A 13,872-nucleotide genomic window follows, 5' to 3' on the forward strand; every position below is an offset into this window, starting at 1 on the left:
ACGTTTCGGCTGTACAAAGCTGGGTTATGTGTGTTTGGGCTTCTGGTCTTGCAAAGTTGGTTTTATATTAGGGTGATCAAAATCGGTTATACGATACCATCTTGGGTATTAAGGGCCTACAGTGACCACTTTAAATATCATTCATCTACAGACTTTATGCACAGATTAGGATATAAGCATTGATAACAGTGGTTACAATACAACAAGAAATTGTGGGTTTCACACTTCCAGGATGTATAATGAACTGGAGATTTAGTTCTAGATGTCATTTTGAAAAAATAAAAATAGGGTGCATAATGGACAAGAGAAACCTAAAAGTGATGCGAAGATAGGAAAAGCTCAAGTAACCATACGGCACAGGTAACTGGCCACCTAACCTAGTTCTCTCTGCACAAGAAGTCAGGAGTTGCAACAATTCTTAGGTCTAACATCGCCCTCAAACCACGCACTGCACCTGTCGGTCACTTAAGTTCCTTCGCCAACACATTTAATTCCAGAATCCAGAAAGAACCACCTTATGATCACAGTAACATCAAGTGACTTCGCTCTTATTTTTACTATACTATATACAGACTGCATTTACACCTCAGGGGGGCAAAAAGATTGGCAATGCACACAAGAAAGCATCAGATACCCAGAGTGACTCCAGAAGGGAAGAACAAAAGGCCTCACTCAGCTATCACTAGCATGGACAAGGAAGACGGACAGTTAGTTTTCCCTACAGAGACAAGATAAATACACAACTACACCCGAGAGGTTCGGTCATCAGGGCAGTCGCCGCCTGAAGTTCCTGCTGGTGCTTTGGTATGTCCGAACCAGTAGGCCAACGCCCAATCCGACGCCCACACATATGCCAAGGCCAATCCCGACTCCAACTCGCACACCAGCATTAAACCATGAAAGCTCACCATCCTCGCCCTCTAAAAAGTCATGTCTCGAGTACAAGCTGTTATAGTCAACATCCACATCTGTATCAGATTTGGGATCCTGGAATTCTGATACCTGAAAATGCAAGATAGGAAAGGAAAGAATACTGTCAAATATCTGCATAATAAGAACTCAATTAGAACATGAATTGGTTGCAAGTTTTTCACAAGATTGTAAAACATAGACATAATAAAAACACAATCGAAGCTATTCGTGCATGCCACCAGCACATACAACTGATCTGCTTCACCACATGTCGATGATACATAAATCCAAAAAGGTCCCGTCAAATTTGGACTTGGTGTTCAACAGGTAGCAATAAATAACTGAATATCCAAGTACTAAACAAGTGTGCAGAGAGACAAATAAGTTCTGCGTTGCCCTTACAAAAATAACAAGTGGGCGAGACTTGATGCTAGTGCACAAGACAAAATAAAGGGTGGGCATAAATCAACAGTCAAGAGTTCTTTTTTTTTTACAGTAATTCACAGTCAAAGAGTTTTTTTGTAATCAACAGTAAAGAGTTAACCATAAACCCCAACAATGACTTCTATGACAGCATCAGGAGAACTGCCACATAAGCATAAGAAGTCTGGGCATCGATCCCAGTCGACCAGTGAAATTTCCCCACTGAGAACACTGACAGTCTGATTTTCATCATTACAGTCTTACTAGTTGTCTTGCTAAATTCTTAGATTTTGCCAGCTGTACAAATCACCAATTAGTTAAGAACTCAAGCATTTGGCAATTGGCACATGTACTTTGTAACAGCAATGTCCTCAAATCAATAATCTGACAATGCCAAAGTGCGCCTAGAAGTTACAGATTCAGAGGTACTCGTGCTAGGATGATCTTTGCAATCAAAATATGAACCTCATGCTATATGTAGAATTAATGGGGTCAATTTGGCTTGTAGGATAACCAAGGAAACTGAAAAAAAAAATGAAAACTGATGTACAAAATGGTACATCAATGAATATACAACTACTGCAAAGAGGTACCACACTTATACCATCCACATCCATCCAGTATCCATAGGTTAGATATGTACAGTGATTTTAACTTGAAAGAGAGAACAGCATCATCTCTGTATAGCTGCAAACGAGGTTCCATCTTGGAAGACCTTAACTACTAGATTTGTGCACATGAAATTCTCACAGGGAATATGCCCTTAGGTCTATCAGTCAGCCACCTTAAGTTCCAACAGCCATATGTCTATTGGCTTGATAGTTCTGTTGTTAGTGTTTAAATATGTCAATGTTCAGTATCTGCAAATCATTTATTTTATTCTACGGGTATGTACACCAGTAAATGTTCACGTATCGCGCATGCACCAAAATAAAAGGTTTTATCATGAGATAGGTGAACTATAGATTGTTATCAGGTCTTGTATTATCTCCTAGCCATCCTCGTAAAAGAGTAACTAAGAAGCAAGAAAGCAACAATATTCAGAAATAAAAAGGCTAAAATAGTACTTGCACAACATGCTGCAATAAGTATCATGCAAGCTATGTATACACTGGGTTGCATGTGTAATCTTCTATATCTAAGTAGAAGCAACCCACTACTTGATTTTCTCTAAACATGCAAGCATGCCACATCATCACATATTAATTTGTTCACACCTATTTAGTGCAAAACGCATACTTTTGCACATGCATGCATGTTACTTGCATCAAGCTATTCCCACTAAGTGAAGAATGTACCATTTTATTATATGTTTTCAATTTTGAATACTCTTTATGTTAACTAAAAATTTCCGCAACAACGTGCGGGGCATCATCTAGTAACATCAACATGAGAAATCGGTACAAATACGTCAGTACTAGTTTAGAGGTACCAAATAAGAACACATACATACATAGGTAACTTATTAGGAGCTTATATATGTTCGTGAAGTTGAAACTACTGTGCATACTCGCCGGAATTTATTTATTTACATTATGCAGTTTGAATATGGCTGGATGGGCCAGATAAGAAATTTATCCAGAGAAAATGCATTTCCATTGTCATTTATTTATAAGCGAATACACCTGCATCACTAATCACTGTGCTGGAAAATAACGCTTAAAGCCAAAATAGTCCAGCACTGTTCCCCAGTTATGTTTTAAGAACAGATGATATACAATGTTCGGGTAAAGGGACAAATATGAGATCAAACGTGGAATAGGAACTTCTGATAATGGCCACTATGAGGATAAGTAGTGAAGTACCTTTAGAGAGTCTCTATGTAAGTTTTCTTTCTGTTCAGTTGCTTCATTCTCTGGGATGGAATCCAGCTTTAGTTTCATTTGGGATTTCCTCCGTGATATAAACTGGATAGTCTTTGTTAATATAATAGGTGTGCCACTGAAAGTGCCAGCAACATAAACCTCGACCACAGGGTGTACAGAATCCGGGCCTGTGGACATCTTCCCCTTCAAGAAACCACTAGAAGATGCTGATGATTGGCACTTTATATTCCAGTTCCTGCTGCTGTTCTTCGATTCCCCAACCACTCCATTGGCATTGCATAACTCTAGGTCTCCAGTGAGCAAGAGATCATTCTTATCAAACACCTGAAACCGCACGCTCCCTGTCATCCTTATACTATCTGTGCTCACATACGTAGCTTCCTCTGTCTTCGTGTCGATCCTATCCCTTCTGAGGGACGACGAGATGAACTCAGTGTGCATGCTGCTCCGCCGTCCATTGACCTCGATAACTGTATCAGGAGATAGCGGGATGTGGTTGAGCGTGAGACGCTCCGGTGCAGACTCGTCCACCACGCAATTGCTGACCCTTACATAGAACACCTTCAAGTCAAGCCAAGGTGAAGACCTTGACGCGTAAAGCGGGTGCATGATGATCTTCCTAGCAGCCTCAAAAGCCATCCCATCGCCCATCTTATACAATCAAATGAATAGATCTTTATCGCGCTGACTCAGTATGCGAAAACAGGCAAACTACACCACCATAATAGTCCCAGTTCCACTATCTGCAAGAGAAAAAATTTGGTTAGAGGAAATCCAAGAGATGCCCCAAACAACTCTCCGTAGTTATATTTAGGGGTTTTGGTAAAAAAACAATGAAGAAAAGCTCTCCAATAGCTTCCCTATCCCGTTCCCCAAATCGCATACAAGGACCCGGTAGGGCACCTTGATTTTTGCCTCAATTACGAATTGGCGAAGATTAAGGAGATGAACGGGGAGCTAAAGGGCGGGATCTGTTCGTGGGGTGACGGGAGGAGAAACGGTCGGGAGCGAGAGAATCGAAGGGGAGATAGATACCTGCGGTGGAGGCGGTCGCATGAGGAGGAAGACGAGCGACGGAGCGAGGGGGCTGGGGTGCTGCTCGGCAGCGCGATGGGGAGGGAGGGAGGGGTGGCGGCGCTCGCTCGAAGAGGAAGACGAGCGACGGGGTTGGGGGCGCCGTTGCACGCCCTGCCAGCCGTTGCGCCGCCGCTACTTGATGACGGGAATAGAGACGTCGGGCTCTACGGCGGTCTGCCGCCCAGCGAGCTTGGTGGAGGGGAACGGAAGGTAGTGCCCAGCGGCCAGCGCTGCCCAGGCGGAGGGGAACGGAGATATTTTCGAGCCGCCTTGGGTCGGAATTGGAGAGGAAGGAGAAGAGGAACGGAAGGTAGTGCGCGCTACGGGACGTTGGAGAGTAACCTGCCTTTTGACTTTTGGTTTATAAGGCTCATCAAAATAGTTGATTTTGATTTTGACTTTTTGTTTACCATCGTCTAACAGTATCAAGTTAAATATCAAAAGCCAAAGCCAAAACCGAAAGCACCTAATTTGATATTTTTGTGGCTTATAAGGCAAAAGTCAGAAAACAGTTTTAAACCCAACCAAACAGGGCCTATAAATTTTAGGTCAGGATTAGAAAGAAAACAGGCTAATATTACATTTATTTTAGACTATATATTTTTGGGGTTCAATATTCTCATTTTAAATAAAATCATACAATTTCTAATTTGTGTGTATAAATATATGACAAGGATATGTCAATTTTGGCTCCATTAATGTGACATTCTTTTTGTAGGACATGTTCAGATTGGTTAAGACAAAGCGTTTAATCAACAAATATACTCCCTCTGCATCCCTATCTTAACTAATCAAAATATGTCATACACTTTGCCACGGATGTGAGAGAGTACTATTGAGCTTTTTTTGGATGTTGGTCCGTGGAATTTTAAAGTTGGATTTTACCAACTGTTGCCCAAAAAGAAGCATTTTTAGAGACCTGAATCTTTTTTTCAAGAATGCGACCCAGCGGACGCATCATCGATTAAAGAAGGAGGTGGCCAGAAAGCCAGTTACAACATCACGGAGTGGCCAAGAGGCCAAGACGGCCGTACAACGTCAAAAGGCTACACGATACAAACACAACGCCACACGAATTACAACACACCACACAACAACAACGATAAAGACTTGCCTTGTATCGTCTCCCGACAAGAATGGCGAGGGGGCGATACACTGAGCTTCAAAACCGCGTCACAACCAAAGAGGGAAACTTCCCGAGACCAACTCCAACTCCGGGAAGGCACAAGCCAACGCACCGCCCGCCCATAAACGCCTAAGAGTCGGCGAGAGAACGGCGGGACCGAACCTAACCAAAGGAGGCGTCGACCCAGAAGAAGCTTCAACGACGGCATACATAGCGCCCCGAAAGCCCCAACTCCGAGCGGTGGCCGACCGACTCCAACTGTCGCACCAAGGACTCCACGAACCACCTAGACGACGCCCCTAAGAGGGGAACAACATGGATGTGCCGCCGCCGCCTAATCCGAAGAGCGGATAAAGGGTTTCCCCGGTGCTCGAGGCGAGGAAGAACGGGCAGCGCCATGACGACGCCTCCAAGGAGGTGACGGCGCCCGCGGGCGTCGCCGTCGTCAGCTTCACGCAGGGATTTCTCTCGACCCTGCCGTCAGCCCCGACGCGAATCACGCAACAAGGAGCCGCCTTTTGGCCTCGTCGCCGTAGAGAAACAAGATCCACGTCGTTGGAGGAGTAGGAGGCTGCGCACCATCTCACCACCATCGGGACGGGGACTGGACGGTGAGGACCAAGCCCACCGCTGCCTGGCCGGCCTCCGGCACCACCACGGTGCAGGCGCCAGCACATCAGGATCCACGCGCGCCTGGAGCAGCGTCAAGAACAGCAGGCCCGCCCCGGAAACCAGATGGGCCCCGAGTGGGCTCAAAGTTCCCGGCCACCACCACAGGGGCGCCTCTGCCGTGGGGAGGCCGCCGCCGCTCCTGCTGACGCCGTGCCGCGCACGCCACCGGCCCCGCCGCACCACGCCGCCCAACTCGCCGGAGCACGCGCCACCGTCGCTAGATCGGGGGACACGCCTGAAGGGCCGCAGCCCCGACAAGCCCCAAATCTGCGGTGCCCCCGCCGAAAGGCATGACCCCCCCCCCCCCCCACGCATGACGTCGCCGGGGCCCAGCCCAGCACCGGTTCCGGTGCCGCCCTCCCCGGATCTGGCGCCTCCGCCGCCGGAGCCGGCCCGGCAGGCCACCAAGACACGCGCCGCCAGAGCGCCGCAGCGCCTGGCCGTCACACCCGCAGCCCCGCGCCTCGCTGCAACACGTGCCGCCTCGCCGCCAGCAGCACATCGCCGCGTGCCGCGCCACTTGCAGCGACCCCGCGCGAGAGAGGAAAACGCCCCGCCGTCGCCTTCCCCGGGCGTGCGCGGCTTCGCCGGCACCCTCTCGAGCGGTGGCGGCGCGGGTGAGGGAGGGAGGAAGCCCCTAGGCCGGCCGGCGGCTAGGGTTTCCCTCGTGTCGCCAGAGGAGGGCGACGCGGGGGTCCTCACTTCAACTCTCGGGCGCAGCTTTGTTCATAAATCAGATAGTACATCTCAATCTCAATCACGTGAATAAATCTAACTGCGATCCACATAATCTCAATCAATCATCAAACTACAGTTTCCGAATCAAAATACGGTAATATGGGCAATACAACTTTTTGTCACATCACGTGAATAAAAAGATACAAAATTCATGCAATATTTGGTGGAATTGGAGAACATTACCTCCATCTCCTTTCATAAGACACGCACATATTTCAGGATCACCAATTTAACTAACAAGATATTATAACAAAAACTATATAACTAGATTCGCAGTCAAATGAACTTTTGAATTATATTTTTTATGTCACATAACTTATATTTTGCTAGTTAAATTGATTATCCTCAAACACGTGCATGCTTTATAAAAATAGACCGAGGTAGTATTCTATTATTCGATCTAATGGCAACAAGTCTAGCCTAACTCTGCTTTTGTGTCTTCTGGATACGCATGCCATTGCCTAATAGACATCGTGAAAATGAAAGCAATTCTCATTTGTCTCTAAAGAACATGTTTGGCGGTTGAGAAGACACTCTTCTCTCATCATGCACTTTATCTAGAGAAATACAAACGCATTACATTGTAGATTATTTTGAGTATTCTCTCTAACAAGTAATACATGCATGCCTCTAAAATGTGTTTGAAATTTATTGAAGAGACTTGTAAATAAAATATGGTATCTAGTAAAACGGAAAAATTTGTCTTCTTCTGGACCATCTCCATTTGTGTAGAGAAAAAAAGACATGTTTTTTCTTCATTTTCCTTTCTTATAGATCAGAGTTATTCTATCGACGAAAGAAGGCTAACGCCATCGTATTGTTCTTCTAACTCTCTAGCTTTCATTTTTTAACTAGTTAAGTGTACTCTTTTTAAAAAGTGTAAAAGTTGTATGGTTTTTAGGCCCAGTTTTTTTATAAACGGCTCAACTCTTTCTTCTAAACGAATTACGCGAACGCCCCGCCCTTTTGAGAAAGTCTCTGGAAAAAATGTACAAGTTATAAACCAATACCTTATCCATTTCAGATATGGATGCCGGCAACGGGGCTGCAATGGGATCAAACGGTGCCACACGCGGGGAGATGCATCCGCACAACGGCGCAAGTGCAACAACCACGCCCACTCGTGGCTCCCATACCCAAATCCACGGTGGCCGTTCATCTCGATCCATCTCTTTCACGGTCTCCATCGACGATAAAATAACCGAGGCTAAGCTCGATTAATCAGAACCTCTCAGGAGCTCACGTCAAAAAGACAGAAAATCCAACGTCCCATCCAAGAAGATCCGGCTTGGCTACTTGGCTGTTAATCAGGCTCTGTCCCTGTAACAAGTAATAAGCGGGTCTTCTACCCGGTAGGTGAGCAGTGCAGCGTCTCCATCTATTTTCTGCCTTTTATTCTCGAGAAAGGAAGAAAGGATTCCTTTTATTCTGGTAACTCATATCCTCCGTGATGTTGCTGGCTTATGTTTTGTCACGTCATTTCAATACACTAATCAAGAGGACTGTCCTTTGATGAAATTTTCTCTCCAGATTTTCCATCTCATCAGCTAGCAAACAAAACGGCATCTGGTTAGCCATTCTGACGCACACGTGCTAGCTGCCATGCACTATACAGGGGGGATACAGCCAAACCTCACGTAATCTGATGGGAAATTTCCCATCTAACATGGAAGATAAGGGTCGACCATCTGGTCAGTTCCAGATTAGATAAATCGGAGCCATGTTTTGAGTTGAGACAGGATGCAGACAAATTCATCGGAAGAGCAGAGACACATGGACGGCGAGGCAAGCCTCACACGTTTATTAAGCCAACTAGCGCACATCATAAACTTGCCTCAATTTGACACTGCCAGTTCAGTATGGAGAGCACCACACGGCTCCCCTTCTCAAAGATGATAATTAAGCCGCGACTAACGCGTCTAAAGAAAAGACGAAATCAAATACTGGAAAGTTAATAGACGAAGCATCACTCACAACAACAGCAAAAAATCCACTTGTAAACTCTGATGTCAATAATTAATAATAATTGACAGAGGACCAGTGAAACATGACTGAAACATGGTAGTACAACAAAAACAACAATACTCTCCTTTGTTTTCCTCCTCCACACTTTCAGATGGCAGACGGTGATTGTACATGGGCAGGTGCAGTATAAGGGGTAAAAAAAATACAACATGCAAAGATTATTGCTGTACAGCACGCAGGTTGCGGCGCGTCAGGGATAAGTTAGTATGAGGATGGATGGTCGGAGCAAAGGCACTCATCGACCAACTGGCGAAGGTTCGGGTTCTCCAAGGCTGCCGCGACTCTCTCCTTGTCGTTCAGTTGTTTGTTTACTGTCAATTCAGCATGTTAATATCACAAATACTGAATTTCCCTCCATACAATTATGACATGCAACTGCCATTTCATTCTCCCGGTTGAATGGGCTTTCTTGCAAAATTTAGTGGGTAAAAGGTAAATGAATTTTTTATGTAGTTTCATGGATGACATAATGCTGCACTGTAATGAATTACTATGCCCAGTCATATTATATTGACAGCAACTAACTTATCCATCATAGATATTTGTCATCGTACTCACCTGATTCTTCATTAGCAAGAGATCCTGGAGCAACTTTAATGTCAATCTGCATATTCATACACAAAAAAAGCGAATCATAGTACTACTGAGATGCTTGATAGGTGATGAAAACAATATTAAAAATAATTACAAAGTTCTTCTCATTTGGTGATAATAAAACAAATTCCAGCAATTAGAAATGATTATGAAGTTAATTTTAACATCATTACACCAAATTCATCAAGGTGTCATGCATATCACAGGCCAGTTGATGGTCAAACAATAAGCAAAATATTTCAAGGGTCAGTTTGCATATAACTAGCTTGAAACTTAACGATGGTACTGAACACAAGCACCTGAACAACTGACTTATCAAATACTAGATCAGTGAGTAGTGTCTACTGAAAAAAGTTTCAACGTTCTAAGATGATTATCGTTCCTCCGAGGCACATAAAAAACCATCATAAAGAGTGTTCGGTAGGTTTGTGTGAGCTTTATCTTGCAGTGTGTGGCTTGTGACGCTTGTCTGGTTCTCTATACCTAAACCATGTTTACGCAATCATAAACATGTATCAGGCGTCTTGATGGAATGAAACGACAATTATCAACTAATGGTTAAAACGTGTGAGATTCCCTTCGGCCATTGATCCCATGTTTCACAACATGTGGAGACGGAAGAAAACAGAAGTATTGCCTAGAATGAACATGCGTGTAAACTCTACAAGATTGCATAAATGATTTGCTGATGGCACGGATACTTCATAAAAAGTAATGTACAGTCAACTTAAACAAAATCCCATGAATATAGGAACATATTAAGCACCTTGAAGTGTGGGGGGAAGTTTTGCATCAACTTAAGCCTAAGGCAAAGGCCAATTACAGTCGCCATACTGCAGTGCTGCACAGTTGGGGTGAAAGTTATCCTGCAGGCAATTGTAAGGTGTAAACAGTGGCCCCAAAAAAACTGAAGCTGATATAGTTCTTGCAAGGAAAGGAACAAGTATTTCTCTACGCGGCCTGCTTGTCACATTCTGGATCTCTACCTCCACGCGACACAGATGAAAAATGTCCATATTTGGTTGCTAGTTGCCTAGTTTGTGTTAATTCTCTTGTTGCGACTCACGAAAGTGGCGCAAATTGTGTATGTTAGTATGTATCCCAAATTTCCACTAACAAACCCACAATGATCCTGACTTCTGAGCTGTGAAACCCGAATAATAGGAGCATGGCACAGCAGGAGTAACATTAAGCACTAACTCCTACCAACCCTTACTAATTTGAGAACTTCGTACCCTAATCCCCAAAATCATGAGTTCATTCCACCGCATACGTACTGAATGCGGCCGAGCTTCTCGTCGACGGAGACGGACTCCTGGGAGAGCACGCTGAGCTGCTCCAGCGAGTAAGGGTGCTCCGGGTCCTTGATGTCCCGCACCGTATCTGGAGACGGAGACGACGGCGCGGGCGCCCCAAATCAGTTCCCAGTAGGTGAAGCCAAGGAATGAATGGGGAAATTAAGAGGAAACAGAGGGATTCGTGAGAGAGCGTGTGCTTCTGTTACCGAAGACGTCGAGCGCGTCGAGAGCGGCGGCGTGCGGGTGGGCGGCGCGCTCCGGCCGCTCGTGCACCACCGGGTTCGCGTTGATCATGCCCACCGTCATCTTCCTCTTCCTCTTCCTCTTCCTCTTGGGTACTGCTGGTGTGCGACTTGGGAAGAGAGAAGACTCGGAAAGTCGGAAGAGGAGAAAAATATTGGCGAGTTTCCTGTGGGCGTTTCAGGAAGGGAAAGTGAAGTGAGCCGGTTCGTTCTAATCCCGTGGGCCGCGCGGCCTGCTGACCGCGCTGACTTCTCTGCGACATGCAAGATGCCGCTTTGGGGCTCCACGCCGGAGCGCCGCGGACGGCAATGGCCGCCGCCAGCGACAGCGACCACTGTGCGCGCCTCCTGCAGCGCTGCCAGACGGCCGCCAACCCTGGCGCCGGGCGCGCCATTCACGCGCGCGCCGTCAAGGCCGGACTCCTCGCCAGCGCCTACCTCTGCAACAACCTCCTGTCCTACTACGCCGGCCCCGCTGCTGGAGGCGGCGGCGGATTCCGGGAAGCGCGCCGCCTGTTCGACGAGATCCCCGCGGCGCAGCGGAATGTGTTCACTTGGAACTCGTTGCTGTCGCTGTACGCTAAGTCCGGCCGCCTGGCCGACGCCCGCGCAGTGTTTGCGGAAATGCCGGAGAGGGACCCAGTGTCGTGGACCGTCATGGTCGTCGGGCTCAACCGCGTCGGCCGGTTCGGGGAGGCTATAAAAATGTTCCTGGACATGGTCACGGATGGGCTGTCCCCGACGCAGTTCACGCTCACGAACGTGCTCTCGTCGTGCGCTGCGACGGAGGCCCGTGGAGTTGGGAGGAAGGTTCATTCCTTCGTCGTCAAGCTCGGACTGAGTAGCTGCGTGCCGGTGGCCAACTCGGTGCTCAACATGTATGGCAAGTGCGGAGATGCTGAGACGGCAAGGGCTGTGTTTGAAAGAATGCCGGAGCGGAGCGTTTCGAGCTGGAATGCCATGGTATCACTGGACGCACATCTGGGAAGGATGGACCTTGCTTTATCATTGTTTGAGAACATGCCAGACCGGACCATCGTCTCATGGAATGCAGTCATCGCAGGGTACAACCAGAATGGGCTTAATGCCAAGGCATTGTGGTTCTTCTCGCGAATGCTGAGCTATTCTACCATGGCACCAGATGAATTCACAATCACCAGTGTCCTATCAGCTTGCGCTAACCTTGGCATGGTGAGCATTGGAAAGCAGGTGCATGCATATATTTTGAGGAGTAGAATGCCATACATTGGTCAGGTCACGAATGCCCTCATTTCAATGTATGCAAAGTCCGGCAGTGTTGAAAATGCCAGGGGGGTCATGCAGCAGGCAGTGATGGCCGATCTGAACGTTATATCCTTCACTGCTCTCCTGGAAGGCTATGTTAAGCTTGGTGACATGAAGCATGCAAGGGAAATGTTCGATGTTATGAGTAACCGAGATGTTGTTGCCTGGACTGCGATGATTGTTGGCTATGAGCAGAATGGTCACAACGATGAGGCCATGGAGCTCTTCAGGTTAATGATTAGAAGTGGGCCAGAACCAAACAGCTATACGGTTGCTGCTGTTCTTAGTGTCTGCGCAAGCCTGGCATGTCTCGAGTACGGCAAGCAGATCCACTGTAAGGCTATCAGGTCTTTGCAGGAGCAATCTAGCTCTGTCAGCAATTCCATCGTCACCATGTACGCAAGGTCGGGCAGCTTGCCATGGGCAAGAAGGGTGTTTGATCGGGTCCACTGGCGCAAAGAGACGGTCACATGGACGTCCATGATCGTTGCTTTAGCACAGCATGGCCTTGGAGAAGATGCCGTTGGCCTGTTTGAAGAAATGCTCCGAGTTGGTGTGAAACCGGATCGCATTACCTTTGTCGGTGTGTTGTCAGCCTGCACTCATGTTGGTTTTGTAGATGAAGGGAAGAGGTACTTCCAGCAGTTGCAGGACAAGCACGGCATTGTACCTGAAATGAGCCATTACGCATGCATGGTTGACCTCCTCGCCCGTGCCGGCCTATTCTCTGAAGCTCAGGAATTCATCCAACAGATGCCTGTGGAGCCTGATGCAATAGCCTGGGGATCGCTCCTTTCAGCTTGCAGAGTGCACAAGAATGCAGATTTGGCAGAACTGGCCGCAGAGAAGCTGCTGTCAATTGATCCCGGCAACAGCGGCGCCTACTCCGCTCTCTCCAACGTGTATTCTGCCTGTGGGAGGTGGAATGACGCGGCGAAGATATGGAAGCGGAGGAAGGACAAGTCTGTGAAGAAGGAGACGGGCTTCAGCTGGACTCACATAGGTAACAGAGTCCATGTTTTCGGAGCCGACGATGTCCTGCATCCGCAGAGGGACACAGTCTACAGGACGGCTGCGAAGATGTGGGATGATATCAAGAAGGCCGGCTTCGTGCCTGACCTCCAGTCTGTCCTGCACGACGTCGACGACGAGCTCAAGGAGGAGATGCTGAGCCGCCACAGCGAAAAGCTCGCTATCGCCTTCGGCCTCGTCAGCACGCCGGAGAAGACAACGCTGCGGATCATGAAGAACCTCCGGGTGTGCAATGACTGCCATACAGCAATCAAGTTCATCTCCAAGGTTGCGGACAGGGAGATCATATTGCGAGATGCCACAAGATTTCATCATTTCAAGGATGGGTTCTGCTCGTGTAAAGATTATTGGTAGAAACTGGTTTACAAGGAAGGATGAACGTTCTTGTTGTTTCATTCTTGCAGATGTAACCACTCTCACGAGAACAGGCGGGTCCGCGGTACATGTCAGTATACGCAAAACCAGACATCCCATAATACTGCTACTCTAGGATTCTTTTATGCTAAAAAACCAAAGTTTAAACAAAGCACGACGACTTAACCATTGTTTCGTAGCAGCATATTTTTTCAGACCAGACCGAGCAGTTGTTTTGGCAGGAAGGGAGGCAGAGTACTGCATGCTTC

At 47.1% G+C, this 13,872-nt stretch overlaps 3 protein-coding genes across 3 annotated transcripts; 1 reads left to right on the top strand and 2 right to left on the bottom strand.

Moving 5' to 3' along the window:
* Positions 1 to 461: 461 nt before the first annotated feature.
* LOC100843908 (uncharacterized protein At1g01500) lies at positions 462 to 4,576 on the bottom strand. The gene is made up of 3 exons (XM_003558564.4): positions 4,197 to 4,576; positions 3,141 to 3,904; positions 462 to 1,002 (listed from the first exon to the last, which is right to left on the bottom strand). The coding sequence occupies exons 2-3, from the start codon at positions 3,810 to 3,812 to the stop codon at positions 766 to 768; spliced, it is 909 nt and encodes a 302-aa protein (XP_003558612.1). The 5' UTR covers positions 3,813 to 3,904; positions 4,197 to 4,576; the 3' UTR covers positions 462 to 765.
* A 4,173-nt stretch (positions 4,577 to 8,749) lies between these two features.
* LOC100826697 (protein AE7-like 1) lies at positions 8,750 to 11,036 on the bottom strand. Its single transcript, XM_003558592.4, has 5 exons — positions 10,898 to 11,036; positions 10,671 to 10,776; positions 10,160 to 10,259; positions 9,358 to 9,403; positions 8,750 to 9,110 (listed from the first exon to the last, which is right to left on the bottom strand). Exons 1-5 carry the CDS (start codon positions 10,995 to 10,997, stop codon positions 9,001 to 9,003), a joined length of 462 nt encoding a protein of 153 aa, XP_003558640.1. The 5' UTR covers positions 10,998 to 11,036; the 3' UTR covers positions 8,750 to 9,000.
* Positions 11,037 to 11,190: 154 nt separating this feature from the next.
* Positions 11,191 to 13,733, top strand: LOC100823919 (pentatricopeptide repeat-containing protein At2g22070). Its single transcript, XM_003558583.4, has one exon. The coding sequence runs from the start codon at positions 11,195 to 11,197 to the stop codon at positions 13,601 to 13,603; it is 2,409 nt and encodes an 802-aa protein (XP_003558631.1). The 5' UTR covers positions 11,191 to 11,194; the 3' UTR covers positions 13,604 to 13,733.
* The last annotated feature ends 139 nt before the right edge of the window (positions 13,734 to 13,872 follow it).

This window comes from Brachypodium distachyon, chromosome 1 (genome assembly GCF_000005505.3).
Source record: "Brachypodium distachyon strain Bd21 chromosome 1, Brachypodium_distachyon_v3.0, whole genome shotgun sequence".
In the NCBI taxonomy this organism is placed as follows: Eukaryota; Viridiplantae; Streptophyta; class Magnoliopsida; order Poales; family Poaceae; genus Brachypodium; species Brachypodium distachyon.